At 41.7% G+C, this 27,790-nt stretch overlaps 1 protein-coding gene across 2 annotated transcripts in view; it reads left to right on the forward strand.

Annotated features, from left to right (window-relative positions):
- COL4A4 (collagen type IV alpha 4 chain) overlaps positions 1-27,790 on the forward strand; it is a 146,394-nt gene that overhangs the window by 92,862 nt on the left and 25,742 nt on the right. For both annotated transcript variants that reach the window (XM_040228464.1, XM_040228463.1), the window contains exons 30-38: positions 1,557-1,727; positions 3,460-3,603; positions 6,070-6,177; positions 7,602-7,783; positions 8,615-8,678; positions 11,901-11,975; positions 16,765-16,872; positions 17,696-17,803; positions 27,702-27,773. In XM_040228464.1, the coding sequence (XP_040084398.1) occupies positions 1,557-1,727; positions 3,460-3,603; positions 6,070-6,177; positions 7,602-7,783; positions 8,615-8,678; positions 11,901-11,975; positions 16,765-16,872; positions 17,696-17,803; positions 27,702-27,773 (1,032 nt within the window). The remainder of the gene's footprint in view (positions 1-1,556; positions 1,728-3,459; positions 3,604-6,069; positions 6,178-7,601; positions 7,784-8,614; positions 8,679-11,900; positions 11,976-16,764; positions 16,873-17,695; positions 17,804-27,701; positions 27,774-27,790) is intronic.

The following is a 27,790-nucleotide window of genomic DNA, read 5'->3' on the forward strand; positions in this document are numbered from 1 at the left end:
ACTTTCTCTGATTGTCCATATTAAATATATAGTATTTTCTCAGGACATGATAGTTGTTCAGAATATAGTTCTAATTCAGACAATATGAATATTAGGCCAACAAAAAGACAAAAAACCTTAGTGATTGATTCTGACATGGCAAGTAAAACTAAAACTCATGGTACCAATACATGGTACAGGGTATTACAGGTGTGTCAGATGTAACTGGGGCTTCTCCAGTGGTTCAGCGGGTAAAGAATCCACCTGCAACGTAGGAGACATGGCGGACATGCGGCTTTGATTCCTGGGTCTCCCGGGAGGAGGGCATGGCAGCCCACTCCAGCACTCTTGCCTGGGAAATCCCATGGACAGAGCAGCCTGGTGGGCTACAGTCCATAGGGTCGAAGGGTTGGACACGACTGAGTAACTAAGCACACACTGAATGAAATAGCCAGCAAAGTGTTAGTGAAATAACAGAATTAATTTTTGGCCAGCCAAGATAAAAATCACTGGCCACAGGTGTTAGTTTCTGCAAAAATCCTCTGGTCAATAATGAGGTAACCTGCATGACAGCCTGCTTTTCTTACCAGAAAGAAAGTGAAAGTGTTAAAGTGTTAGTGGCTCAGTTGTGCTTGACTCTTTGCGACCCCATGGACTGTAGCCCGCCAGGCTCCTGTGTCCATGGGGTTTTCCTGACAAGAATACTGGAGGGGGTTGCCATGGCTTCCTTTGGGGATCTACCTGACCCAGGAATCACACCCACATCTCCTGTGTCTCTTGCACTGCAGGCAGTCTGACGGCCACTGAGCCACCAGGGAAGCCCCAGTTTTCTTCCCAGGGGAGGGACTAAATCATGTCAAGGCTGCTCACTGCCAATGCAACCTTGAGAATATTCCAGATAAGAGTGGGTCCAGACTCTGTGTTCTTGGCACACCCAGCAAGACATCATAGGAGCTCAAAGAGACCCATGGAAAACTATCTCTCAACACAGGGTGCCAGGGGGCTATTTCCAGTGGGACCTTTATTTCATCATTCAAATTGTCATCTGTTGTTTAGATCCTAACAGCATTTATCCAAATCCAGGGATATGCCTTCTTGAAGGAGCCGAATGAGATGAGAGCATACTGTGCCGCTGGAGCTTTATTTTTACCACCGTAATACTAGATGACGTTGCTGTTTCCTGGAGTTCTCTCATTACAGTAAACAGCTGGACCAAAATTCACTTGGCGGTAGCTTCAAAAAGCACCTGGAATGTTTTCTTCTGTTAGTTCCCACCCTCTCCTCACCCTAGAGTAAATACAAATTCTTTACCCTTATCCATTTTCCATTTTACAAGACTATAATGCATCTCAACAGGGAAATATTTACTTAAATAATCTGCCTTTCTTTTTATAGCAGCCAGAAAAATATAACCTTAAACTGATGGAAAGTCGCTACTGTTATTTTAGCTGATAAATATTGTTAACTTGGCCATAGATACACAATTGAAGCTACTATGGATTTTTTTTTCCTGCGCATGTGTGAAGCCAGTTCTCAGTCTTCATGCCTTGTTGTCACTGCTGTTTGTCACATCACAGGTGCCCCAGGTTGGAAAGGACAGCGAGGGGACATGGGGCCTCTGGGACCTGCTGGAATGAAGGGCCTCCCTGGAGTCCCAGGATGGCCAGGGGCAGATGGAACCCCAGGTCTCCCAGGGGTCCCAGGCCCCACTGGAGACGATGGGCTACCTGGTCTTCCAGGCCCAAAGGGTGTGTATCACTTTTCCAATATGTCCCTCAGTTTATAAACTTAAAATCCACTGCCAGGTGAAAACTACTCTTGTACATGTGACTTTACTGTAGGATTTACCTGGTCTATTGAAACTGAAAGAGCAAGTCACTCAGTCATGTTGGACTCTTTGCGACCCCATGGACTATTCAGTCCATGGAATGAGCTCTCCAGACCAGAATACTGGAGTGGATAGCCTTTCCCTTCCCCAGGGGATCTTCCCAACCCAGGGATTGAACCCAGCTCTCCTGCATTGCAGGCAGATGCTTTACCAGCTGAGCCACCAGGGAAGCCCAAGAATACTGGAGTGGGTAGCCTATCCCTTCTCCAGCGGATATTCCTGGCCCAGGAATTAGCCTGACTGGTCTATTAGCCTGACTTTATCATTTCCTATGGGACTCCCTTCTTCGTGTCCTCTGTATTATGATTTTTGGGGGCAGAGTGTTTTGGTTTAAGTTAATGGGAAAAAGGGGTGTGGTGGAGTTAGGTATACAGAACCCATAAACACTTCTGCCCAAAGGACTGGGGTTCCTGATAGAGAGTGGGGTCAGGGCAGGTGTGCTTCCACCCTGGATGGGCCCCCACACTTCATCCCACCTCCCCTAGGCCCAGTTCTCTTGAGGTTTATGGAGTTGGGACTCAGAAGCATAAGAGCCTGCAGTTGAGATCTGTGGGGCGGAAAACTGAAGCTTGAGTGGGACAGCCTGGCTATTACAGGTGTGAGGTTGATAGCGGTTGAGTACAAGCTCAGAGCTGGGGCAAGTTTGCATCTCTATGTGGATGGCAAGAAACACAGATAGGGACTTCCCTGGGGGTCCAGTGGTTCACACTTCGCTTTACAATGCGGGAGTGGAGATCTGATCCCTGGTGGGGGAGCTAGGATTTCACATGCCTTGAGGCAAAAAAAAAAAAAAAAAAGACATAAAACAGAAGCAATGTTGTTACAAATTCAATAAAGACACGTTAGAAATGTTCCGTCCAGCTTCCTTGGTGGCTCAGTGGGGAATCCACCTGCTAATGCAGGAGACACAGGTTTGATCTCTGACTGGAGAAGATCCCACATGCCCTGGAGCAGCTAAGCCTGTGCCCTGCAACTAACTGAGCATGCGCTCTAGAGTCTAGAAGCCACAACCACTGAACTCACGTGGCACAACTAGAGAAGCCCTAGCACCCTAGAGCCTGGGCTTCGCAGCGAGAAGCCCGAGTCCCCAGCAAAGAGTAGCCCCCGTGCTTTGCAACTAGAGAAAAACCCATGCAGCAATGAAGACGCATCACAGCTGAAACAAATAACTAACAAAAAATGCTCCTCAAAAACCTTAAAAAAAAAAAAAGAAAGAAACACAGACCCAGGAACCATCAGTTCAGTTCAGTTCAGTCGCTCAGTCGTGTCCGACTCTTTGCGACCCCATGAATCGCAGCACGCCAGGCCTCCCTGTCCATCACCATCTCCCGGAGTTCACTCAGACTCACGTCCATCGAGTCCGTGATGCCATCCAGCCATCTCATCCTGGGTCGTCCCCTTCTCCTCCTGCCCCCAATCCCTCCCAGCATCAGACTCTTTTCCAATGAGTCAACTCTTTGCATGAGGTGTCCAAAGTACTGGAGCTTCAGCTTTAGCATCAGTTCTTCCAAAGAAATCCCAGGGTTGATCTCCTCCAGGAACCATACTAGCCTATAAAACTGTCCCTAAATTTTCATATTCTCATTCATCAGGACCCCAGGGGCTGCCTGGCTTCCTGGGTTTTCCGGGAGAGAGAGGAAAACCTGGTCAGGATGGACACCCTGGCAGAAAGGGAGAACACGGAGAGAAGGGTTGGCCTGGCTCCCTGGGAGACCGAGGACTGAAAGGTGTCAAAGGTAACAGCACCGTGATGCAACACAGCTTGTTTTTAGTCTTTGGCTAGAAACTGTAAGTACAATCCCTGAAAAATAAAATGGATCCTTCTGCCACTTAGATTCTGCTTCTTCTGAATCTGTGGTGTTTGTTTTAGGATTTTAAACAAAATTTGTTTTTCCTTACCTCTCAGTCTTATCACATATGACTGTGGTAAACGAACTGTTCTATTAACAGAAAAAATTAACAAGGGCTTTGATGGGTAGCTTTTGGGTTTCAGAAAACGTTCTCATGTTTTGGGAATGGGGTCCAAGCAAGGCTCCTGGCCCCCAAATCCTGCTTCAACATTTTTAATGAAAAAACAAACAAACCGACAAACCATTTTTTTGTTTAAAGCCAGATATAAATATTTTAGCCTTTGCAGACCCTACGGTCTCTGTCGAAATTATACAACTCGGCATTTAGAGCACAAAAGTGGCCTGAGAAAAGTAAACAAAAAAACATAGCCATGTTCCAGTAAAATTTATTTATGGACACTGAAATTGGAACTTCGTTTAATTTCACATGTCATTTTATTCTTCTTATTTTGAGTCCCCTCCTCCAGTGATTAACATTGTGAAATCATTCAGAGCTCACAGATTATGTAAAAATGGACAGCAAACAGGATTTGGCCCTTGGGCTATAGACCACTGGACTGTATGAGTATGCTTTCATCTGGGCTGTGAATTGCATCTCTCCCAAGCTTCATTTAAAAAAGTGTTTTCATTAAAAAAAAGTTTCAAGACCACTGATGTCAGTGTTCTGTGCCCATTCTTGTTAAATATTTACTTCGATCTCTTGGCCAAAGAGGCTGCAGAGAGTGAAGGTACAAATTCATTTCCACTGTTGAGAATGAAGGCTTGACAATTTCTAAAAACAAAAGTTGTTGTCTTTAAAACCCTTTGGGCAAATAGCCTCATACTTTATTCAAATTTCTTTTAGTGGATTGATTGTACTATTATTTTTTGTTTTACTAGCCTGCAAATTATTTATGTAGAATCAAGGAATGAAAGAGTCATTCTCTGCTAGCTTAGATAAGTGATGTTTGCTGCGCTATTATGCTACTATATAATTATCTCACTAAAAATATTTAAAATTGGGTTAATGCCAGTGATGTGCTGGTAGGCTGGCTCTCAAATAAAATTTTTTTTAAATGCCCAGATCTGTAGTGTTTGCAAATACTCCCACCATGACTGATTTAAAACAACCAGTGGTTTAGCAACTAGTTTACAAAATTCTTGACTTGTTAGTAAGTGGCTCTCGCCAAGCTGGGATGAGCCCACTCCATCCCACATCAACCACTGGACAGTGCTTGCCCAAATGAGGAGAAATATTGTCCACCCCTCCTACCTTTTAGAATTCTCTATGTGGAGAACCAAATTAATTGTCCATTCTTTTAATGTAAGAGAAAATTGGTGGGTAGTTAGCAAGGGGAAAATGAGGAACTGGAAAATATGAGATGGACAATTCAAAATTTACAGGATAAAGAGATGTATTTTAGACCTGGAAATTTCAAGCCTTCTTTCACCGAGACCAGTTTGCTTGAATTTAGCAAACATTCCCTGAGCACTCAGTGTACAGTAAGTCCCCCGCACATGAATCTTCAAGTTGTGAACTTTCAAAGATGCAAACATGCGTTCCATCAATGTCAGGCATGAGTGAAACTGCCTTTCATCCTCTGTCTCCTGTTGCTGATGATCCTTCAGCTCTGCCATCTCCCACCTCCTGTCCCTCCTCCAGTCAGTAACTCTTCTTGCTTGTTCACTCGATGCCAGCCCCTGTATGCAGCTATTGGAAGTACTTCTCTGGCTCAGACGGTAAAGCGTCTGTCTACACTGCAGGAGACCTGGGTTTGATCCCTGGGTCAGGAAGATCTGCTGGAGAAGGAAATGGCAATCCACTCCAGTACCATTGCCTGGAAAATCCCATGGACAGAGGAGCCTGGTGGGCTACAGTCCATGGGGTCGCAAAGAGTCGGACACGACTTCACTTTCACTTTCACTTTCTTCACTTTATTTTTCAAGATCCTCTCTTATAAGATTAAAATTTGTGTGTGTGTGTTTGCTTTTATATATTATTTGTGTATTATAAACCTATTACAGTATAGTACTATATAAGCCAACTGTGTTAGTTGGGAACCTAGGCTAACTTTGTTGGACTTACAAATTGAACTTACAGACGCACTCTAGGAACATAACCCATTCATAGGTAGGGACTTACTATATATCAGACACCGTTGCTGGACAAGGTGAGAAAGGAGTGTAAAAGGCGTGGACCTTCCTCTATGAAGTCAATCAACAATGTTGATACCGTGCAGTCTATGAACGTAAATACAGTTTAGGTTGAATGAGAATTTTCAAACGATATGAAGAGCCACAAAGGAATAATCACAAGTCTGATGCTTCTTATACAGTCATAATTTGTTTTGCTCTTATATTTAATATCTAAAGGAGCAAGAGGACCCCCGGGATATGAAGGAGAAATGGATATTATTTCCAAGAAGGGGGAAACTGGAGAACCTGGGCCTTCTGGGGATGGCGGATTCCCAGGAGAAAATGGTAAGTGCTTACGTTTTCTAATCATACCAATTAAGTTAACTTCTTCACAGGTCATTCACACAAGCATGTGTATTAGACAACTTTTGCAAGAAAACTGTAATACAGAGTTTAGGAAAGGTCATTCTTTAGATAAAAAGAAAAATACAGGCTTAGGAATCTCCCTCATGGTACTTTTTTTCCATGTTAGAACTTAGTTCATATGTGTTTAGGGGCTTCCCTGGTGGCTCAGTGATAAAGAATCTGCCTGCCAGTGCAGGAGACACAGGTTCAGTCCCTGATCCAGGAAGATCCCATGTACTGTGAATTAAGCCCATGTGCCTGCAGAATAAAAAAAGAAATAGATTCGGATATTCCCAACTAGAATCAGTCCAGACTAGATATTTGAAATACTGGTTCCAGGTTTACAGTATTCCTGGGTTTGGACTTCCCTGGTGGCTCAGACAGTAAAGAATCTGCCTGCAATGCAGGAGACCCAGATTCAATCCCTGGGTCAGGAAGATCCCCTGGAGAAGGGAATGGCAACACACTCCAGTATTCTTGCCTGGAGAATCCCATGGACAGAGGAGCTTGGTGGGCTATACTCCATGGGGTCGCAAAGAGGCAGACAGAACTGAGTGACTAACACTTTCATTCAAATGAGTAGCACAGTGACTATCCAGAATTTCAAGTACAAAAGGTACTACTCAGCCTTCAGTGGGCATCCCTGGCAGCCCTTGTTAAAATGCAGTTACTGAATCAGCAGGTCTGGATTTCTAACATGCTCCTCGATGCCTGCGCTACTGGCCCTCAGACACACTGCAGAGCAAGGGTTTTGAAGGCAAATTTGTGTTCCCCTTCCCTGGTTTAGACCTGATCTTCATGAGATCTGGGTTCTTTCTTTAACTAGTTTTTAGAGGATGAATGTTTTAACTTCTCTGGGTGAGTCCTTCCTCATCTGTAAAATAAGCGTGTTATAATAAAGCAAGTGATGCTGGAATAAATAAAGCATCCTTTTCTTGGATAGCCCTGGGTCTGTTTATGGAGGAATCCTTTTTACAGTGAGATCACAGAAGCCAGAAACCTTTGTGATGTGGTTTAGGGCAGGAATTAGTATTCTTAATTTCTAGGACATGGCTTCATCTCCTATATGCTTAATCAATCAGTTGTGTCCAACTCTTTGCCACCCCATGGACTGCACCCTGCCAGGCTCCTCTATCCATGGGGATTCTCCAGGCAAGAATACTGGCGTGGGTTGCCATGCCCTCCTCCAGGGGATCTTCCCAACACAGGGACCAAACCCCGGTCTCCCATACTGCAGCCAGATTCTTTACCATCTGAGCCACCAGGGAAGCCCTCATCTTCTATAAGTAGTACCAAAAGCCTGTAGCCTATCGCCCAGCCTAAAATTTCCTCCAAGAGTTCTGTAACTCTTCCAACTCCATCAGGTGATAAAGGTCATCCTGGGATGCAAGGAAGGAGAGGAGAGCCAGGAAGCTATGGACCACCTGGATTTCACCCTGGGGAGCCCGGAAGAAATGGGCAGCCAGGGCTTCCTGGACCCCCAGGCCCTCCAGGCTCACCTGGGCTGAGAGGGATCATTGGTTTTCCAGGATTTCCGGGTGACCAGGTAAGCAGCTGCTGTTTTGGAAGGAAAGAAAAAATAAAACCTTTCTGGCCTGGGGATGCCCGTTAGGCATCTTACTTTGCCAGTGTATGTCAGGGTCCTTTCAACAGCTTTTAGAATGCAAGAAGTTGGTTGAGAGAAGAATGGAGTCTCTGGAAGGCCATGATGTAACTAATTTCTGGCCAGTGCTCACGCCTGGTTCCAGTGACACAGATGATCAAGTCACTTACTCCGCATACTACCCCTCTTTTGTTTAAACAGCTTCATAAAGACTTGCCTCAGGATGGCTGGTTCACCAGATTAAAGAGTCATGTGAAAAATGACCCAAATTCTGCTTTCAAAGCCTTCCTATCCAATGGCAGATATCATAGATTTTGTTTCAAATTTTTTTATCTTTACAATCATGAGCCGAATACCCTAGAAGTACAACTGTAGGAGCCTAACTTACAACTTCTGGAAAATGTATAGCATACTCTGCTACTTATACTCTTTAAAAATAGATTTTTAAAGCTTTATAATAATATTTTATTTGGTATCAGTTCATTCATTCAAAACTTAAAGTTCAAATGATGTGATGCAATTACTGTTTTACAATTGAATATAGAGAATTGGATATCTCCTGTTGGTATCACTACTTCTGGAAGCATTTTGTCAACTTTTTACAAACTAGATGCATGCAGTGATATGCTTCCAATGCATTTCCAACTTTCTTTACCACAGCAAATTATAAAAGCCAAATTTGTTATAGAAAATGATAACTGGGTCATGTCAAGAGTGTGTCATTTGTATTTGAAATTCAGTTAAAGTCTTACTTCTGTTTCATTAAACTATCAGGGTGAGCCAGGTTCTCCAGGGTGCCCGGGACCTTCAGGAATTGATGGTACAAGAGGACCTAAAGGTATGGCTTGGAAATACAGTAGCCATCCACCAAGCTCATAGTCCTGGATGTTTGTAACATTGTAAGCAAGTACCTTTGGCATGTAAAGCAAAGCATACAAGCTGCAGCACTTAAAGAGTTCCTCACAGACTCTACTAGATAGTCAGATAAGACCTAAATCATCTGTATATATATAGAGCTAATGGTATATATAGAGCCAATCTGTATATACTCAGGTCCAATGGTACTGTGTAGAAAACATGTCTGCGTGCTTGGCAGGAGTCCTCACACCTGTTCTAGTGACTGCAGCTCCGTAAGTGACAGCTCAGGTGCAAGGAGACAGGGCCACATTGGTGGCCCGTGTCCCATGCCCCAGAGGAACCAGTATCTCTTCTAAAAACTGCATAGGTACAGCTTTTAGGGGCTGTTACAAGAGTCATGGTAGATAGAGAAAGCCAAAGCCATGGCTTCTCACCAAGTGTTAATAGTTCACTAAGAATTCCTGGGCCAAGTGTAATTTACAATTGGGATTTTTTACCATCAGCCAAAGGTCAGCAAATGTATTTTTTACAGAGGGCCGGATCATAAATATCTTTAGCTGTGTGAGCTCTGCTGCAACAACAGTACATGAAAACACAGCAAGCGTGAAAGCAGCCTGAAAACAAAGGGGGTATAGCTATGTTCCAATAAAACTTTATTTACAGAAGTCCGCAGGCTGCATTTGGCCTCACAGGCCTTAGTTTAATTTATGCCAGGGACGATGTTGCCTTGTCATTCTACCTGTATCATGTCAACTTACATTCTACCTTTATCAGGTTTCCAGGAAAATAGGAATAACCCCAGGTTAAAAATGTCCTTACAAAAAGAGGTTTCATTAACTCATTATGCAGATTAAACAAACAAACAAAAATCAGGCTATCTTAAATTGCAATGTTTTCACATAAGCTTTAATATTTTTCCTATTTTTGTGTACCATTGGGTTAATATTTTTCTTTAAATCTACTTTAAAATGATTCACCTTTTTAACCTTAGCCTTACCCTCACTATCTGTGAATTTATCGGCTTGGTGTACAGTTATGTTTTATTTTAATATAGGTTAAAATAAATAACTCTAAAATATGAAACAGTAATCAATGAGCTGCCTAAAAATCTTCTCCCTTACTACCAGTGAAACATGCTTTTTACTTTGAGAGACACTCCATAAATAATGGGATAATTGTTATATGAAAAAAATGAACTGTGCAACCTTACTTATTCAGAAAGAATAATTTAGCTCTCCTCTTCAGAAGTACTTACAAATAGGAAAGTTTTCATATTGGATTTTGACATTGTATAGCTTCAGTGCTCAAAACACACTCCTCATCTCTGCTACTCATCTACATATTTATTATAGATGTTTCACCTCTCTCAAAGAACAAACCTAGTTCTTCTCATTTCCCTCCTCCTTGCATTTGGCCATCTTTTCCAGAAAATGAAGTACAATGAAGGTACTGAAGTAAAAGCTGTCTCATGCAGCCCACAAGTAAGAGCTATAGTTCTGCTGGACCACAGTCTGATGGAACCTACCCCTTGGGCAATCCATATTTTTTTCCCGAGACTTGTCTCCATGGTCTGATTTTTCACTTATCTGACTACAACCAGCTTTGTCACTCTGTATTCAGTATCCTTTCTGGATCTCTCTGGATGTTTGGAATGTACTTGAACATGATCTGTATCAGGACATTGTGATAACCAACCTCCATCATGAAAATGCTTTTGATTTCTGCCTCAATAGACAAGGACTTCAAATTTTTACTTTTTTATTATAATTTCTCAAAGACTGGCTGACCTGGGATGAACCAGATTTGTACCTTTCAAATGACTAACTCCAATTATGAGTAGGGTCAGGTGGAAGAGAACCTTCTCTAAGGTGTGGGTGGGACCCCTTTAAAAGGGTGTTGGTGGGCAGGTGCTACAATATATGCCTAATTAGCTCTCTTCTTCTCTTACAACCACATCAATTATTTTGCCCTTCCCTACTCCGCCATTTTGAATCCTCTATTTATAATTGGCTCTCAGTTCAGTTCAGTCACTCAGTTGTGTCCAACTCTTTGCTACCCCATGGACCACAGCACACCAGGCCTCCCTATCCATCACCAACTCCTGGAGTTTACTCAAACTCATGTCCATTGAGTCAGTGATGCCATCCAACCATCTCATCTGTCATCCCTGTCTCCTCCTGCCCTCAATCTTTCCCAGCATCAGGGTCTTTTCAAATGAGTCAGCCCTTCACATCAGGTGGCCTAAGTATTGGAGTTTCAGCTTCAGCATCAGTCTTTCCAATGAACACACAGGACTGATCTCCTTTAGGATGGACTGGTTGGATCTCCTTGCAGTCCAAGGGACTCTCAAAAGTCTTCTCCAACACCACAGTTCAAAAGCATCAATTCTTTGGTGCTCAACTTTCTTTATAGTCCAACTCTCACACCCATTCATGACTACTGGAAAAACCATAGCCTTGACTAGATGGACCCATGTTGACAAAGCAATGTCTCTGCTTTTTAATATGCTGTCTAGGTTGATCATAACTTTCCTTCCAAGGAGTAAGCGTCTTTTTAATTGATTCTCAGCTATAATGTATTAATGGGTCTTTGTGTCTGAAAGGACACAGCAGCAGTGTGGAACAGCTCTGTGGGACTATGAGAATCACTGCCTACAATGGCCTTTGAATGTGCCTTGTGAAGTCATCAATAAGATGACTTTTTGTGATTTTTTTTTTTACAAGCACACTGAGTTGAGCTTCCTTGTAGAGAGCTTGAAATGTGATTGCAGTAGCCGAAACAGTAACAATTTCTGCCTTCTCTTCCTGAAAAACAGTATGAGGATTTAGTTACTCAATGCCAAGTAATTTCTTAAATAGACATCTAAATTTGAAACTACTTTAGAAAATTAAAAATTTAAGTTTATTAAGAATAAGCTTAAGAATAAACAATCTTGTTTCTTGTGACTGTCATGAACTATAAACATGTGTGTATGTGTGTGTGTTTAAATCATACCTTGCATCTGTGTTCTTACATGTGTTCTTAAATCTCACCTTGTATCCCCTATGTCCTTATGTAGGGGGAAAAAAGCATTTTTCAAAAAAATCCTTTCCTGGAACATTAAAGATAGACTATAAAGACACAAATACGTGAACGTTATTATGTCACTTGGAAGAAAAAATATAAACTCTCTTAAATAATGTGTGTATTTTATCACTTACAGGACACAAAGGGGAATCGGCAAGTCAGTTTGGCCCACCTGGTCCAAAGGGTGAGCCAGGTAGCCCTGGATATCCAGGTACAGACCCATCGTTTTCTTATTCAAACAAAAAAGAGTAAGTGTGTTTTGAAAACTGGAATAATTACTTCATCCTCCTAGTTGGGAATGACTATATCAGTATTTTCTCCCCCCTTTACTCATTAAGATACGTATCAGAAGGACTATGTATAGAGACTTCTCTGGTGGTCCAGTGGTTAAGAATCTGCCTTCTAAGGGTTCAATCCCCGGTAGGGACCACGTGCCACAACTAGAGACACCTGTACACTACAACAAAGGCCTGACACAGCCAAATAAATAAATAAAACTTAAAAAAATAAACAGAAAACTTGTGTATAACCACTGGTCTAGGAGAACACCAGAGACTCTCCATCATCTTGCCATCGTGGGTCCCATGGCCTGGGATGTTAACAACACACTTCCCAGGGTCAAAAATGACAATTTGGACCCTTTTACAATCTCCGTAATTAAAAATGATAATTAAGCAAGAACCACTCAACTGACTGCAGTGGCAGGTTTTCATTCCAAGCCTTTCTTTTCTACTCAGAAAAGCATAGGTGAATGCCCTGAGGGCTGCTGTTGCTGAGATATAATATTATAGAATACTGCATTTCCTGTGTATCTAATTTACTAAAAACCAAACCAAAAAAAAAAAAGGTAAAGCTTCATCATCCACAAGTCTTTGGAAACAGTACTCTGTTATCAGCAACAGTTGATGTGTAATCCCTCAGAACAGATGACGGTGTTCCAGTGAGTACTTACTCTCCATAGAGGCTGAGGTTGCCCACAGTAGATGACCCACAGCTGACAAAATACACACAGCCGTTTACTAATTCCTCGTGTTGGAATACAGCTGAAGTCAGTAATCAGACAGATGTACAAAGGTGTGTGCAGGGGTATCCACTGCCAGGAAAGAATGTTTGTTTCTCCACAGGTAATTGGTTCAATCAGTGACACCCAGTGCTGTTAAGCTGATAGTGGACAGGTTAGAGACCAGGTTTACGTTTAGATGAGCACCTTGTAAATTAAGGCCTCCCCAGGTGGCTCGGTGGTAAAGAATTCGCCTGCCAGTGCAGGAGACACAGGAAACACCGGTTCAATCCCTGGGTTGGAAAGACCCCGGAAGAGGAAATAGCAGCCCACTCCAGTATTCTTGCCTGGAGAACCCTGTGGACAGAGGAGCCTGGTGGGCTACAGTCCGTGTGGTCACAAAGAGTCAGACATGACTGAGCATGCACTTGTAAATTAAATATCTCGTATTAATAGTTTCATGCTTTATTTCAGATTCTCTTTGGTGATGGTCATGTTTCATTCCATATGACAGACTATCTGAGCAGACCTATTATGGGAATTTTTATTTCTTTGTTTTTGTTTCACTTATGTATTTATTTATTTTAAAGAATAAAAAAATTTGTTTTTTAACTTTAGACATTTTATAGAGTTTCAGTTGTCTTTACACACTATGTGTGTGTGTGAGTCGCTCAATCGTGTCCGACCCTTTCTGACCCCAAGTACTTATACAGCCCACCAGGCTCCTTTGTCCATGGAGTTTTTCCAGGCAAGAATACTGGACTGGGTAGCCATTCCCTTCTCCAGGGGGTCTTTCCGACCCAAGGATCAAACCCACATCTCCTGCATTGCAGGTAGATTCTTTACCATCTGAGCCACAAGGGAAGCCATTTACACTCTATGCTGCTGCTGCTGCTGCTGCTGCTGCTGCTGCTAAGTTGCTTCAGTCGTGTCCGACTCTGTGCAACCCCATAGACGGCAGCCCACGAGGCTCCCCTGTCCCTGGGACTCTCCAGGCAAGAATACTAGAGTGGGTTGCCATTTCCTTGCCCAATGCATGCATGCATGCTAAGTCGTTTCAGTCGTGTCCAACTCTGTGCGACCCTATGGACAGCAGCCCTCCAGGCTCCTCAGTCCACCTCTGCAATTCAAAAAATTATAGGCACAGGGAAACCATATTTACAATAAGAATAAATTAAATTTTGTTTTTATACCATAAATTGCTAAAATGGAAATCTAACAGAAGAACAAGCCATTACCCTGGCAAAAACTTCCTTTTCCATTCCCTTCCCTTTGGGTCTTTTACCTCTGGCATGTCAAATAGATTTAGATAATATAATTTTAACTGAGATGTATAGCTTATGTGTGTACATTTGGAGGGGAAAATAGCTTTGAGGTTAGCATTGTGGGAGTTCATAAGAAGGACCAGAATGAGGTCTCAGAAAGGAAAATCATTGGTTCAAAGTCAACCTCCATTACCACTGAACATGTGGTCTTGGGCCAGTTGCTTATCATCTCTGAGCTGTTTGCTCATCTGTAAACTGGCTTTCAGCAGATTACAGGTTGTTCTGAAGATCAATCAAATGAGATTCCTTGAAAGCGATTAGTAAACCAAAAAGTGCTACACAAATGTAATGTGTAATTCATCATTGTCATCATCAGCAAAACATGAAGAAATCTTTCCACACTTACTGCTATTTTTATGTAAAACCTTTAAGAAAGTAAGATTTCATGAGCTGAAAATAGTCCAAAATGGAGACCTTTTATATTACCTAATATTTTAAGTTAAAAATCATAAAGCAGAGTTATTTTATGTATAGGCTCACTTTTTCAAGAAAATTTGCCTTGGTGTTATTTCCCTGGCGTCCTGCGGTTATCACCATTTAAATCATTCCCTTTCCCAAATGCCATAGCTTTTGCTTGAATTTTTAAAGTTACATCATACTTTATGTACCAGCACAGAGTTTACTAAACATGCAATTTTCATTGACTGGAAAAAAAGCTGGGTTGAATTTGAACAAGCCTAACAAGAAGGCATGGACCTGCAGCCTGTCTCAGGGGACTTTATATGATTGTACTGGGCTCAGTTCTACTTCCCCTTCCTTTGTTTCAGAGAGCAAATACAGTAGAGATTAACTCAGAAGTTCTGCTCTTAATACAACCGTGATTGGAGAGGCAAGCCTTTAATAGTTCAGTTTTTTCATTTGCAAAAGGGCTTCCCTGGTGGCTCAGTGGTAAAGAATCTGCTTGCCAGTGCAGGAGACCTGGTTTCGATCCCTGGGTAGGGAATAGTCCCCTGGAGAAGGAAATGGTAACCCACTCCAGTATTCTTGCCTGGGAAATCCCATGGACAGAGGAACCCTGGCAGGCTATAGTTCATGGGGTTGCAAAAGAGTCGGACATGACTTAGCGACTAAACAACTTTCATTTGCAAATAGGAAAATGCTGCCCTCAGATGGTAAAGAATCTCCCCACAATGCAAAAGACCTGGGTTTGATACCTGGGTCAGGAAGATCCCGTGGAGAAGGAAATAGCAACCCACTCCAGTATGCTTGCCTGGAGAATTCTATGAGAGAAGCCTGACAGGCTACAGTCACAGAGAGTTGGACATGACTGAGCGACTAACACAACTAACACCTTTACTGCAGGAATATTTTCAGGATAAATAAAGCAACACACAGTGAAGCTCATAGATCTTAAATTTGATCAGGAACAAGTATAGACTAACACAGGCTTGTTTCTTGTGTTTTAGAATAGTGACTCTGACCTCCGTGGGTTTGTAAATACAATACCATGTAATTTATTTGCAGATTCAACTGATGAACTTTGGCACAGACTATTGGTTTATCCTATAAATATAAATTGTATTACAGGCAGAGATAATGAATAAATACATGGTGAAGTCAACTTTCCTAGTAATCAAATATGACTTAGAGTCTGAAGTATCATTTCATTCTTACTAGATTAGCAAGAAAAAAATCCAAAAACTAAAAAGTCTCCAGTGAGCACATGCTATGCTCTTGGAGTTGTAGGGCTGTGGGTGGGTTACGTGTGGTGATGTGAGTTGATGGAGACTTTATCCCAAACCACTAGGCAACCTCTTTCAAGAACCAAATGCTGAATGGTCTGTTCTTAAACATTAAAAGCAGCTGAGCCTTCCTCTTCAGCATGTCACTGTCCTGAGAAGGGGACCATGGCCGATTGTTTTTCTTTTTTTAACCTAGTAGATGTATTCACCAGATGTAATATGTGGTTCTGGAAGGGGACCCAGTGAGGACAAACCAGCTGTGAAGGACATTAAGAGGACAATTGAGGCAACTCAAGCATGGAATGAGTATTGAACATGATTAATTTTCTTGGCTGTGATGATGTTATTTTGGCCACATAGGAAAATGTTCTTATGTTTTCAGACATACCTCCTGAGATATTTAGGGATGAAATTCCATGATGTCTGTGATTTACTTTAAAATACTTCAGCCCTTAAAAATGCATTAAAAACAACCAAAATATCAGACTCTCTTACCTAAAAATTCTGCCCCCAGGAATTTTTCCTAAGGAAACAATTTAATAAGAGAAAAAAAATTGATTGAAAATATATAAAGATCATTATGCATAACAGGGAGAGTTAGAAATAACTCAGATGGCCAATAGTAGAGAAAATTAGTTAATTAATTTAATTAGGGTTAACTCAATAAGCTATCAGCCAGTTGTTTCAAAACAATAATTAGGAAAATGATATGAAGCTTGGAAGATTACTTATGATACAATGCTAATTAAAAATCAGAATATAAAATTGGAGGCCTTATTTGCACAATATTATGCATATGAAATACTGTGTTAAGTTGGTGGGATTTTAGATGTTTTGTTTTCAATTTTTCGTATATGTTATCTTTTCAATAGAAAAATTGTATGTATATAAAAGTAAGAGTAGAAAAGAAAGAGCTGAAATTGGAGGTTTCATAGATTCACTGCTTTGGAGAGCAACTGCAGCTACTCAGATGTTCGATCCTTCTTTCTTTAGGACGGTTGGGAGCATCTGGAGAGCAGGGCTTGCCTGGTGCTCAAGGTCCTGGAGGACCACCCGGAAGGCCAGGACCTCCTGGCTTCTCTGGACCAACAGGATGTCCAGGTAACTTGAAAGGCACCCGGAGACTTCCTGGGCACTCATCTAGCTCTTGTCTTTTAGACTGGTCCAGAGCTGGCTCTGCCATTTCCCAGACCTGTGACTCTGGACAAGTCACTTAAACATACCTATCCCTGACCCCTAAGTTGGAGATAGACTGATCTCACTGGGGTGGTCTGGGAACAAATGAAGACAGATCTGTCTTCATCCAAGGAGGATGCCAGGCGCAAAGTGATGGGCTGACAGAAAAGCTTCTCTCCAGCCTCCCCTGAGGCCTCTTCCATTCAGGATGCTGGTTTCCTCTTCTTTAGCCTACAAACCTCACCCATTCAACACAACATTTCAACGGCTCCTCCTCCTGCCAATTCAGAATCAAGTGAAAATTTCAAATCAAAATTGGCAACTTTAGTTTGAAATGTATTTTCTCCTCTTGAGATTAAAACTAGGAGGTTAAGGAAGAAAAAGTAATAAAACAATATCCCAGGGACCCATGTATTAAGAATATAGATTGTCTCCCAAGTTAATGAAACTTGTATATCACCTGCTGCTGCTAAGTTGCTTCAGTCGTGTCCGACTCTGTGCGACCCCGTAGACGGCAGCCCACCAGGCTCCCCCGTCCCTGGGATTCTGCAGGCAAGAACACTGGAGTGGGTTGCCATTTCCTTCTCCAATGCATGAAAGTGAAAAATGAAAGTGAAGTTGCTCAGTCATGTCTGACTCTGCTCGACCCCATGGACTGCAGCCTACTAGGCTCCTCCATCCATGGAATTTTCCAGGCAAGAGTACTGGAGTGGGGTGGATGCCTGCAAAACCTCCCTGTCGTCCTCAGGTAATCCAGGGGGGCCTGGGCTGCAGGGACCCCCAGGAGAAGTGGGGGATCCTGGACCAAGAGGCATCGTGGGGGACCCAGGGGCACCAGGTCTTCCAGGAATAAACGGTAAGTCAGAAGGAACCCTGACCCCTCAGAAAGTTCTAGCCAGCGATGCTCCCACAAGTTCAGAGTGCCTCTCTCGCACCCCAGGGACATGCTCTGGGGTCCCCCTTTTCCCAGGATGCCCATGGATACCTCCTTTTCTTTCTTACTCAGGCAGCACTGGCCTGGTCTCCTGATCGGCTCTACCAAAATGATGCTCATTTTTTAGGACATTTCTCCCATTGTTGTCCATAATTTTTTGAGCCTTTGCATTTATTCTCAGCCCAGAGAGTCAAGCTCTTGTGTCCTAGATTTCTCTGTTAGACACTAGGCACAAAATGTTGAAGAAAACGGACACAGTTCCTGCCTTCACGGAGTTCACAGTTTAGAAGGGGAGACAGATATTAAATGTGTATTTGCCAGTTATGCAAAGTAGAAGGAAGAGAAAAGAATACGATGCTATGGTGAAGGAGGAACCCATGTTCATTATCTTTGATGAAGAAATGTTTTTGTCCTGGTTAAGTTTTAAAAGTGTAGTAGATTGGTTATAATATAGGTCTTGTGGAATAGAGTAGAATAGAATATATATAAACAAATCTCATACCCCTCCATTCATCAGTGGTACTAATTCTTTTTCAGTCCGTTTTTTCATTGTAGAAAAAAATTTTTTTCCATGGTACTTTTTGTATACCTCTAGCAAAATACTTACGTTGTACCACATTTATTTTTGTTTAGAGGTCTTTCTCACCAAGCAGAATGTAATGTTTAATTTTTTTTTTATTTAAAAAACTTTGTAAATTTTTTGCCCACACCATGAGGCATGTGGGGTCCTAGTTCCCCAACCAGGGACCGACCTCCTGCCCCTTGCATTGGAAGCATGGAGTCCTAACCACTGTACTGCCAGGGAAATCCCAGAATATAAGTTTCTTTAAAAACCAAGAATCATTTTTAAGAATTGAACTATAGTTCATTTACAGTGTTGTCTTAGTTTTAGGTGATTCAATCATATATACATATATATCTATTTTTTCAGATTCTTTTCCCATATAGGTTATTACAAAATATTGATATTAGCTTCCTGTGCTATACATAGGTCCTTGTTGATTATATTATATATAGTATTGTGTATATGTTAATCCCAAACTCCTAATTTATCCCTCCCCCCATTTCTCCGTTGGAAACCATTAAATTGTTTTCTTTATTTTTTTTCCTAGTTAAGCATTTTATAGCTCAGTCAATATTTTCTACATAATCTATTCTTTACATTTTTATTTTTTAATTTTTTAAAACTTCTCCTATGACATTATTGTTTTTTTTAATATAAATTTATTTTTTTTAATTGGAGTTTGTTTTCTATAACCATAAGTTTGTTTTCTGTATTATATTTCTGTTTTTTAAAAATATTATTTATTTTTAATTGGAGGACAATTGCTTTCCAATGTTGTGTTGGTTTCTTCCATACATCAACATGAATCAGCCATAGGTGTACATATGTCCCCTCCTCTATTTGTGTTTTCTGTATAAGTTTCTTTGTATCATTTATTTTTTACTACATATAAGCATTATCATATAATATTTGTCTTTCACTGTCTGGCTTACTTCACTTAATATGATACTCTCTAGGTCAATCCATGCTGCTGCCAATGGCATTATTTCATTCTTTTTTAATGGCTGAGTAATATTTCACTGTATATATGTATAGCACTTCTTCTTTATCCATTTATCTGTTGCTGGACATTTGACTGCTTCCATGTCTTGGCTATTGTAAATAGTGCTTCAGTGAACACTGGGATGCATGTGTCTATTCAAATTATGGTTTTCTCCAGAAGTATGCTCAGGAGTGGGATTGCAGAATCATATGGTAGCTTGATTTTTTAATTTTAAGAACTATTTTTTATATCCTTGGTACAAGTAGATTCCTAGTAAGTCTGTTGGTTGGTTTATTGTGTTTATTTATAAAAATAAATAAAACTGTAAATATATTTATAAATTAAAATTACAATTTATAAATTTATTTTTGTGAATAAATATAATTAATTATTTAATTAATGGAGAAATGGAAGAATGAACAATTGAATGAGTAGCTATGAAGTTGAGAGTCTGTCTTCACCTCAGTTAACACTTGAAGGGTCAAGCCTTACTTGGTTAGATTTCTGTAACCAAGACCCCTCTATCGCCTTCCTCCCTTTTCTTCCCACTTCTGTTTGTTGGCTCATGTGTGTGCGTGTGCACTTAAACACTTCAGTTATGTGTCTTTGCAACCCCATGGACTGTAGCCCACCAGGCTCCTCTGTCCATGGGACTCTCCAGGCAAGATCACTGGAGTGGGTTTCGCTACCCTCCTCCAGGGGATCTCCCGACTCAGGAACTTGGGTCTCCTGCTTGGGTAGGCAGGTTCTTTACCAGTAGCACCACCTGAGAAGTCCTTAGTTGTCTCATAAGTACAGTAAATTTTGGCAAAATAAAGAGTACTTCCTCTTAGAAGAACTGGAAATCCCTTCTTTGGGGCTCACTCAGTTTATTGTTTTGAAAATCCAAGTAACATTTTTCTACACTCTCACCTCTTCATTTGTCAGATAGATAGAGGGAAGTTGTTTATTTTGAAGAGCTGGTATACACTTATGTATTTCTATGCTGCCAAATAACTAGACCAGGGCACGCTGCCATCATCAGTACAGAGATATCTTTGCACTGTTCTTCCTCTTCACTGGCCTTTTTAGTAATGTGAAGTGCAGTGATTGGTGGTAAATTTACGATTCCAAGCAAAATAATTTTGTTATTTTAAGAGTTTCTCTGATTACTGTGGCTGTTTCCTGTCTCTGACAAACCCTACAACTGTGTTGGGGTATTCTCTGGTGCCTTTTTGAGTGTTTAAGAGACTAAGTTGGTAAAGAACCAGAGGACAATGTTTTCCATTGTTTTACTCCTATGGAATCTCCACTTCTTCCTACCCTCCGACTACAGTAAAATGGCAAGGATTTTCAAGTGTCCTGAAAATGGAAAATGTTAGTCGCTAAGTAGTGTCTGACTCTTTGCAACTCCATAGACTGTAGCTCACCAGGCTCCTCTGTCCATGGATTTCTCCAAGCCAGAATACTGGAGTGGGTTGCCATTCCCTTCTCCAGGGGATCTTCCCAACCCAGGGATCAAACCCAGGTAGACTGCATTGCCGGCAGATTCTTTACCATCTGAGCCACCAGGGTAGCTCTGGTGCCATTTTATACACTCAGCTTGACTAAAATGACAAGGCTCGTGTTGTGATTGTTGATTCTTCCTTTCCTTGAATTCGTTTGCACTTACCACATAGCTTCAGTATGATAGGGTATTAAAAACCTGATAGCTAGCGAGTTTGATCAAATAACAAAATTATCTCCAATGACATTGTAATTCGGTGCTATGAAACAAGTTTGCTAAGAGGAGGAGTGAGGAAATGAGTAAATTGAGCCAAATGTACACCCCAGTGTACAGATGGACGCTGCAGTGATATTTCCTGGCCGTGTGGGGACAGTGTTTCCCTGCAAACAGCCCAGTGAACAACCAGTCTTTTTTTTTTTTTTTTTTAAATCCACAAAACAGTGAAATACATTCTTAGGAATGAAAACGTCTACAATATAAATCCATTGCTGTCATTTATCATGCTGATAGAAAAATGAACCACACTCTGGCAGAAATGCTTTGAACTGAGAAACTAAATATTTGAAGTATGTTCTAAATAAGTCAAGGGGACTGATTATCTTGTTTGAACAAACCAGCTGCTAACTCCAAGTTGTTTGCTCTACTAAGAACAGGCCATATGGATTCTGAGTCCTGCTTATATTCCATCAGATTTAAACTTTCACTTCAACATAGGTAAAAATAGCTTGGTGCTTAGACTTCTAGTACCTATATATGCTCAAATCCTAGTTAGGCATTCATCATTGCTGTTGTTTAGTTGTTAAGTTGTGTCCAACTCTTTGCCATCCCATGGACTGTAGCCCACCAGGCTCCTCTGTCCATGGGATTTCCCAGGCAAGAATATTGGAATGCATTGCCATTTCCTTCTCCAAGGGATCTTCCTGACCTAGGGATCCAACCTGCATCTGCGGCATTGCAGGCAGATTCTTTACCACTGAGCCACCTGGGAAGCCCCATAGGAGACTGTAATAATAGAAGCCTAAAATAATAAGCTTTGGCATGAGAGCATGTAAAGAATGTGGGCTGGGTTATTTTGGTTGATGGCAAGTAAACTGTTTCATAAGAACAAAGCACCTAGAGACGTCTTTTATCAGCACAGACAGGCCCAGCACCTCACAGTTGTGAAAATCAGAAGCATCCTCCCTTTTTACAACTGGTGCCCCCTCCTTGACCCTGCCCCACAGCATTTATCCCTCTTGAGGTAACTGCCTGATTGTTCTGTCAAGTCAGGGATGGTTTCTCTCTCAGTCGCGTGTCTCCTCAGTGCCTGTCACCAAGCACATTTGGGGGCTGAAGCACCAAGGTTAGGGGGCCCTATCTTAGGCTCTTGTACATTCTCTTAGTAGGCACTCGTGTATTTTCCGAATTAAAGGAGAATTCCTTCTTATTTCAGTTTTGTGAAGGTTTCCACTTTGTTTAGCTATTACCTAGAAGCTCAAAGAAAGGTCTCTTTCCCAGCAGCTTTCAAGTTAGGGCGACCAGCTGTCCCGCTTTGCCTTGGCCAGGGCAGATGCTCAGAACACAGGATTCACAGTGTTAGAACTAGGCAAGCCACCAAGCAGACAGGGACAAGTTGGTCACCCTATTAAAGGTATAAACTGTGAAAGGTTCCTGGGGATAGGGAAGCATTTTCAGTTTGACAACAGAAGAAAACCTCAGAGTGGGCATCCAGTCACGAGTCTGCTGGCTCACAGAGATGGAAGCTTTAATTGTGCTTACAGTTGGGAGATGAGATCAGATTCTCCGACTAGAGAATGCCCTCGCCTGTGTGTGCAGTGATATGCAGCCTTAAATGATGGTTGTTAAGCCAGAGGACGACCAGAGAGGTGAATTTAAAAAAGCCTCATTACTGAGGACTGTGTTTTGTAAGCCTAATTGCCTCTCATCTGCCCTGTATGTATTTTATGCATGAACAACTTTCTGATTTAGAGATGGGATGGATGAAAAGCTTTCAGTACAAAAAGGAAAAATTGCCCTTAAAACCCTACCCAGATGTAGCTGCATTCAATTTAGAAAGATAACATTGGGTCAGATAAGGGTCGGCCAGTTCAACAATGGCGAGAGGCTGAAATTGTGACAGAGCTGGATTTGGACATGTTGATGTGACAATGGAGAGTTGGCAGGAGTTGAGACATTCCACCCCCAGCCAAGTCCCCAAGCCATCAATCTCAGTGGCTTAAGCTAGAGATCAAAACACGTTGAAATAGCAGAGTAGTCTCAAAAAATGTATTATCGTTTCAGATAGATGGCAATAAATATCCAGATTTGGCAGATGAAGAAGGTCTGTGTGTTCTTTTGGTGCAAACTTGAAACATTTGCTCATAAGTAGAAAAGAGAATTGGAAAACAAGCTCCGCTAGACCTGACAAAAGTGGTTAGGAAACAAGAGCTTTGGGGAAAATGGGAGTGCATTCCCCCCTTTTTTGATTTTGAGAGAATATGGCTCATTTGTATCAATTTAATGTTTAGATTTTAAAATAGAATAACTGTTTCCAGTATTGATAAAAATAAAGTGGAACCAACAAACTGTTCCATCTTCCAATAAGAAGTCTACAGAGGACTTACCTTAATGAAGAAATAATAATGAGTGCTTGAATTATTTATATACAAGTGGATAACATTAACTTCCCCCAATCTTACTCATCCTATACATCTATCAATGAAAGATGTTGGATGCAAACAGAGATTGGAGTTCACTCTTTTTTACAGCTTTGTTTCACCCTGCTCAATCCCTCACCCTCCTTGATTACAATCCTAAAAGATGATGCTATCAAAGTGCTGCACTCAATATATCAGCAAATTTAGAAAACTCAGCAGTGTCCACAACACTGGAAAAGGTTAGTTTTCATTCCAATTCCAAAGAAATTTGGAATGCCAAATTGTGTGCAGTGCCAAACGATGTTCCAACTACTGTACTATTGCACTCATTTTGCATGCTTGCAAGGTAATGCTCAAAATCCTTCAAGCTAGGCTTCAGTCATATGTGATCCGAGAAATTCCAGATGTACAGGCTCGACTTCGAAAGGGCAGAGGAACCAGAGATCAAAGGGACAATATTTGCTAGATTATACAGAAAACAAGGGAATTCCAGAAAAACATCTGCTTCTGTTTCATTGACTACACTAAAGCCTTTGACTGTGTGGATCACAACAAACTGTGGAAAATTCTTAAAGAGATGGGAATACCAGACCACCTCACCTATCTCCTGAGCAAACTGTATGCAGGTCAAGACGTGGAACAATGGACTGGTTCCAAATTGGGGAAGGAGTATGTCAAAGCTGTATATTGATTATTTAACTTAGATGCAGAGCATATCATGTGAAATGCTGTACTGGAATCAAGTTCACTGGGAGAAATATCAACAACCTTAGATATGCAGATGATACTACTTTAATGACAGAAAGCAAAGAGGTACTAAAGAGCCTCTTGATGAAGGTGAAAGAAGAGAGTGAAAAAGCTGGCTTAAAACTCAACATTCAAAAAACTAAGATCATGGCATCCAGTCCCATCACTTCATGGCGAATAGAAGGGGAAAAAGTGGAAACAGTGATAGATTTTATCTTCGTGGGCTCCAAAATTACTCTGGATGGTGATTGCAGCTGTGAAATTAAAAGACACTTGCTCTTTGGAAGAAAAACTCTGACAAACCTAGACAGCATATTAAAAAGCAGAGACATCACTTTGCTAACAAAGGTCCGAATAGTCAAAGCTATGGTTTTTTCAGTAGTCATGTATGGATGTGAGAGTTGGACTACGAAAAAGGGTGAGTGCCAAAGAACTGATCCTTTTGAATTGTGGTGCTGGAGAAGACTCTTGAGAGTCCCTTGGACTGCAAGGAGGTCAAACCAGTCAATCCTAAAGGAAATCAACCTTGAATATTCATTAGAAGGACTGATGCTGAAGATGAAGCTCCAATACTTTGGCCATCTAATGTGAAGAATTGACTTACTGGGAAAGACCCCAATGCTGGGAAAGATTTTGAGGGCAGGAGGAGAATGGGGACAGAAGAGGATGAGATGGTTGGATGGTATCATCAACCTAATGGACATCAGTTAGAGCAAACTCTGGGAAATAGTCAAGGATGAAGAAGCCTGGGATGCTGCAGTCCATGGGGTCACAAAGAGTCGGACATGACTTAGCAATAAACAGAAACTCCCCCTGTTCAGTCCCTCACCCTCCTTGTTCTAGGCTTGGTCATTTCCTCATTCATTCACTCACTCACTCAACAAACATTTATTGAGCACCTACTGTGTGTCAGGATATATGCTAAGTGCAGGAATAAAAGGAGTAATAAGACCTGATCTTGCACTCAATTAATTTATCCAAAGTCAACCAGTCATCACAGACAGTACTGCTATACAGAGAGTGGGATAGGTTGGGCAGAAAGGCCCAGAGGGAGCTCTGTAAGTGTCATGGGGGTTGGTGAGGGCACTTCTCTGTGTTAGACATAAGCAAAGGTGTGATTATCACAATTTCAAGGGCTATGACCTAAACTGAATGAATGCCTGACTGTGCTCTGAGGGGCTTTTAGCCTTAGGTGAGAAAGAACAGTTTCTGAATGGGAAATCCATTAATGTAGTGGGAAGGTTACCAGGGGCTGAGAAGATTCTTCTCCCACATCCATCAGTGGGACATGTGTGGAGCTCTTGGCAGAAGACTCAGCAGCCAGGGATGTTCCGTATTGATTAGTCTGTTCCTTCCCTCTCTACCTGCTTCCCTTTACTTCCTCCCTACAAATCTATATATTTATGTCATATAGCACATATTATATTGGATTGGCCAAGCAATTTGTTCAGGGTTTTCCATAACATCTTATGCAGATGTTCCGTATTGATTAGTCTGTTCCCTCCCTCTCTCCCTGCTTCCCTTTACTTCCTCCCTACAAATCTATATATTTATGTCATATAGCACATATTATATTGGATTGGCTAAGCAATTTGTTCAGGGTTTTCCATAACATCTTATGCAGAAAAATCCGAATGAACTTCTTGGCCAACCCAATATAATACATATTGGGTTGACAAAAGAGTTCATTTGGATTTTTCCATAGTATCACTCAGTGACAGTTTGTGGTTTGTTTTGGGCTTCCTAAGTGGTGCTAGTGGTAAAGAATCCACCTGCCAATGCAGGAGACACAAGAGACCCAGGCTCAATCCCTGGGTTGAGAAGATCCCCTGGAGCAGAAATGGAACCCTCTTCAGTATTCTTGCCTGGAAAACTCCATGGGCAGAGGAGCCTGTCGGGCTCCAGTTCATGGGGTTGCAAAGAGTTAGACATGACTGAGCGAACAAGTGCACATATCAGATTAGTAGATGGCGCCTTAGTGACAGCTGACAGAAAGTTCTAGAGGGAGATGCAGGCATCAGTGAGATCTATCCAGTTACAGAGAATGGAGTTCTCAGTGATCATCATGAAATAAATTTGGTTTCTGTAAAGAGGCATCAGAGAGGTTCTCTTTGACAGAACTGGTGGCAGAGAAATAGCTGCAGCCACATTTGAGCTGCAGGCCTGTTCTCTCTGAATGGCACAGTGCTCAAAAACATCAGCAGGACATGCATTCCTCAGTGTGCCACAGACCCACCTGTCCTTGCTGTCTTACTACATTTATCCAGGTAGATTGTGATGAAATTAAAATCTGCAGACTATGGTGGAGAGGGAAGATTCTGGGCACGGGAGGAGGGAAGCAGGGGTTTACTCCCACCCAATCTCTCCCTTATCTAGAATGCCTTTTTTGTTGTAAAGTTGGAGGTCATTTCCTATGCCAAGATTCAGCAGTTCTAGACTATCTGCCTAGAAAGAGAGAAAGAGAGATTCATGATATGGTCAGAAACTAACAGAACTGTGTTAAAACCCAAGAAAGGGAGACTTCGTTCCCTGGCAGTCCAGTGGTTAAGACTTTACCATCCAGTGCAGTGGGTGCAGGTTCAGGCCCCAGTCGGAGAGCTAAGATCTCACATCCCTCACAGCCAAAAACATAAAACCCAAGAAATATTGTAACAGATTCAATAAAGACTTTAAAAATGGTCCACATTAAAAAAAAACACATTATGAAAAAAATAAAGTTATGTGTTAGGATATATGCTGAGTTAAGGATGGAGTGGGAGGTTGGGTTAGCAGATGCAAGATGTTATACATAGAATGGATAAACAATGAGGTCCTACTGTATAGCACAAGGAACTATACTAAATATCCTATGATAAAGAATAATGGGAAAAAAATTTACTATATATATATATATATATATACTTCCCTGATGGCTCTAATGGTAAAGAATCTGCCTGCAGTGCAAGAGACCTTGGTTTGATCCCTGGGTCAGGAAGATCCTCTGAAGAAGGGAAAGGCTACCCACTCCAGAATTCTTGTCTGCGGAATTCCATGAACAGAGGAGCCTGGCAGGCTATAGTCCATGGGGTTGCAGAGTCGGACACGACTGAGCCACTAACACTTTCACTTTTACTATGATAAACCATAATGGAAAAGAATATTTAAGTATATAATATATAAAGGTATATGTTAAGCAGTCTATGTTAACAGAAAACGTCCATCACATGACCGTGTTTAGCGATGACCCCTGGAGTGGATTCTGCCTTCCTAGCGATGTTTAGATGGTGAGGTCTCATGGTTCCCACCTAGAGAATTTGTGGGTCCCCGTCAGTTAACCTTCCCCTGGACTGTGCGTGCAAGGTACAGTCAGAGAATGTGAATGGAGGGTCTTCCCCTGTGGGTCACAGACGTGTGATGTGTTTCAGGTCCCTCTGGGTCGCCCGGCCTGAACGGCCTGCATGGTTTGAAGGGTCAGAAAGGCAGCAAAGGCGCTTCAGGTAAGAGAGAACCTTTG

The sequence above is a fragment of the Oryx dammah genome, unplaced genomic scaffold (assembly GCF_014754425.2).
Source record: "Oryx dammah isolate SB20612 unplaced genomic scaffold, SCBI_Odam_1.1 HiC_scaffold_27, whole genome shotgun sequence".
Lineage (NCBI taxonomy): Eukaryota > Metazoa > Chordata > Mammalia > Artiodactyla > Bovidae > Oryx > Oryx dammah.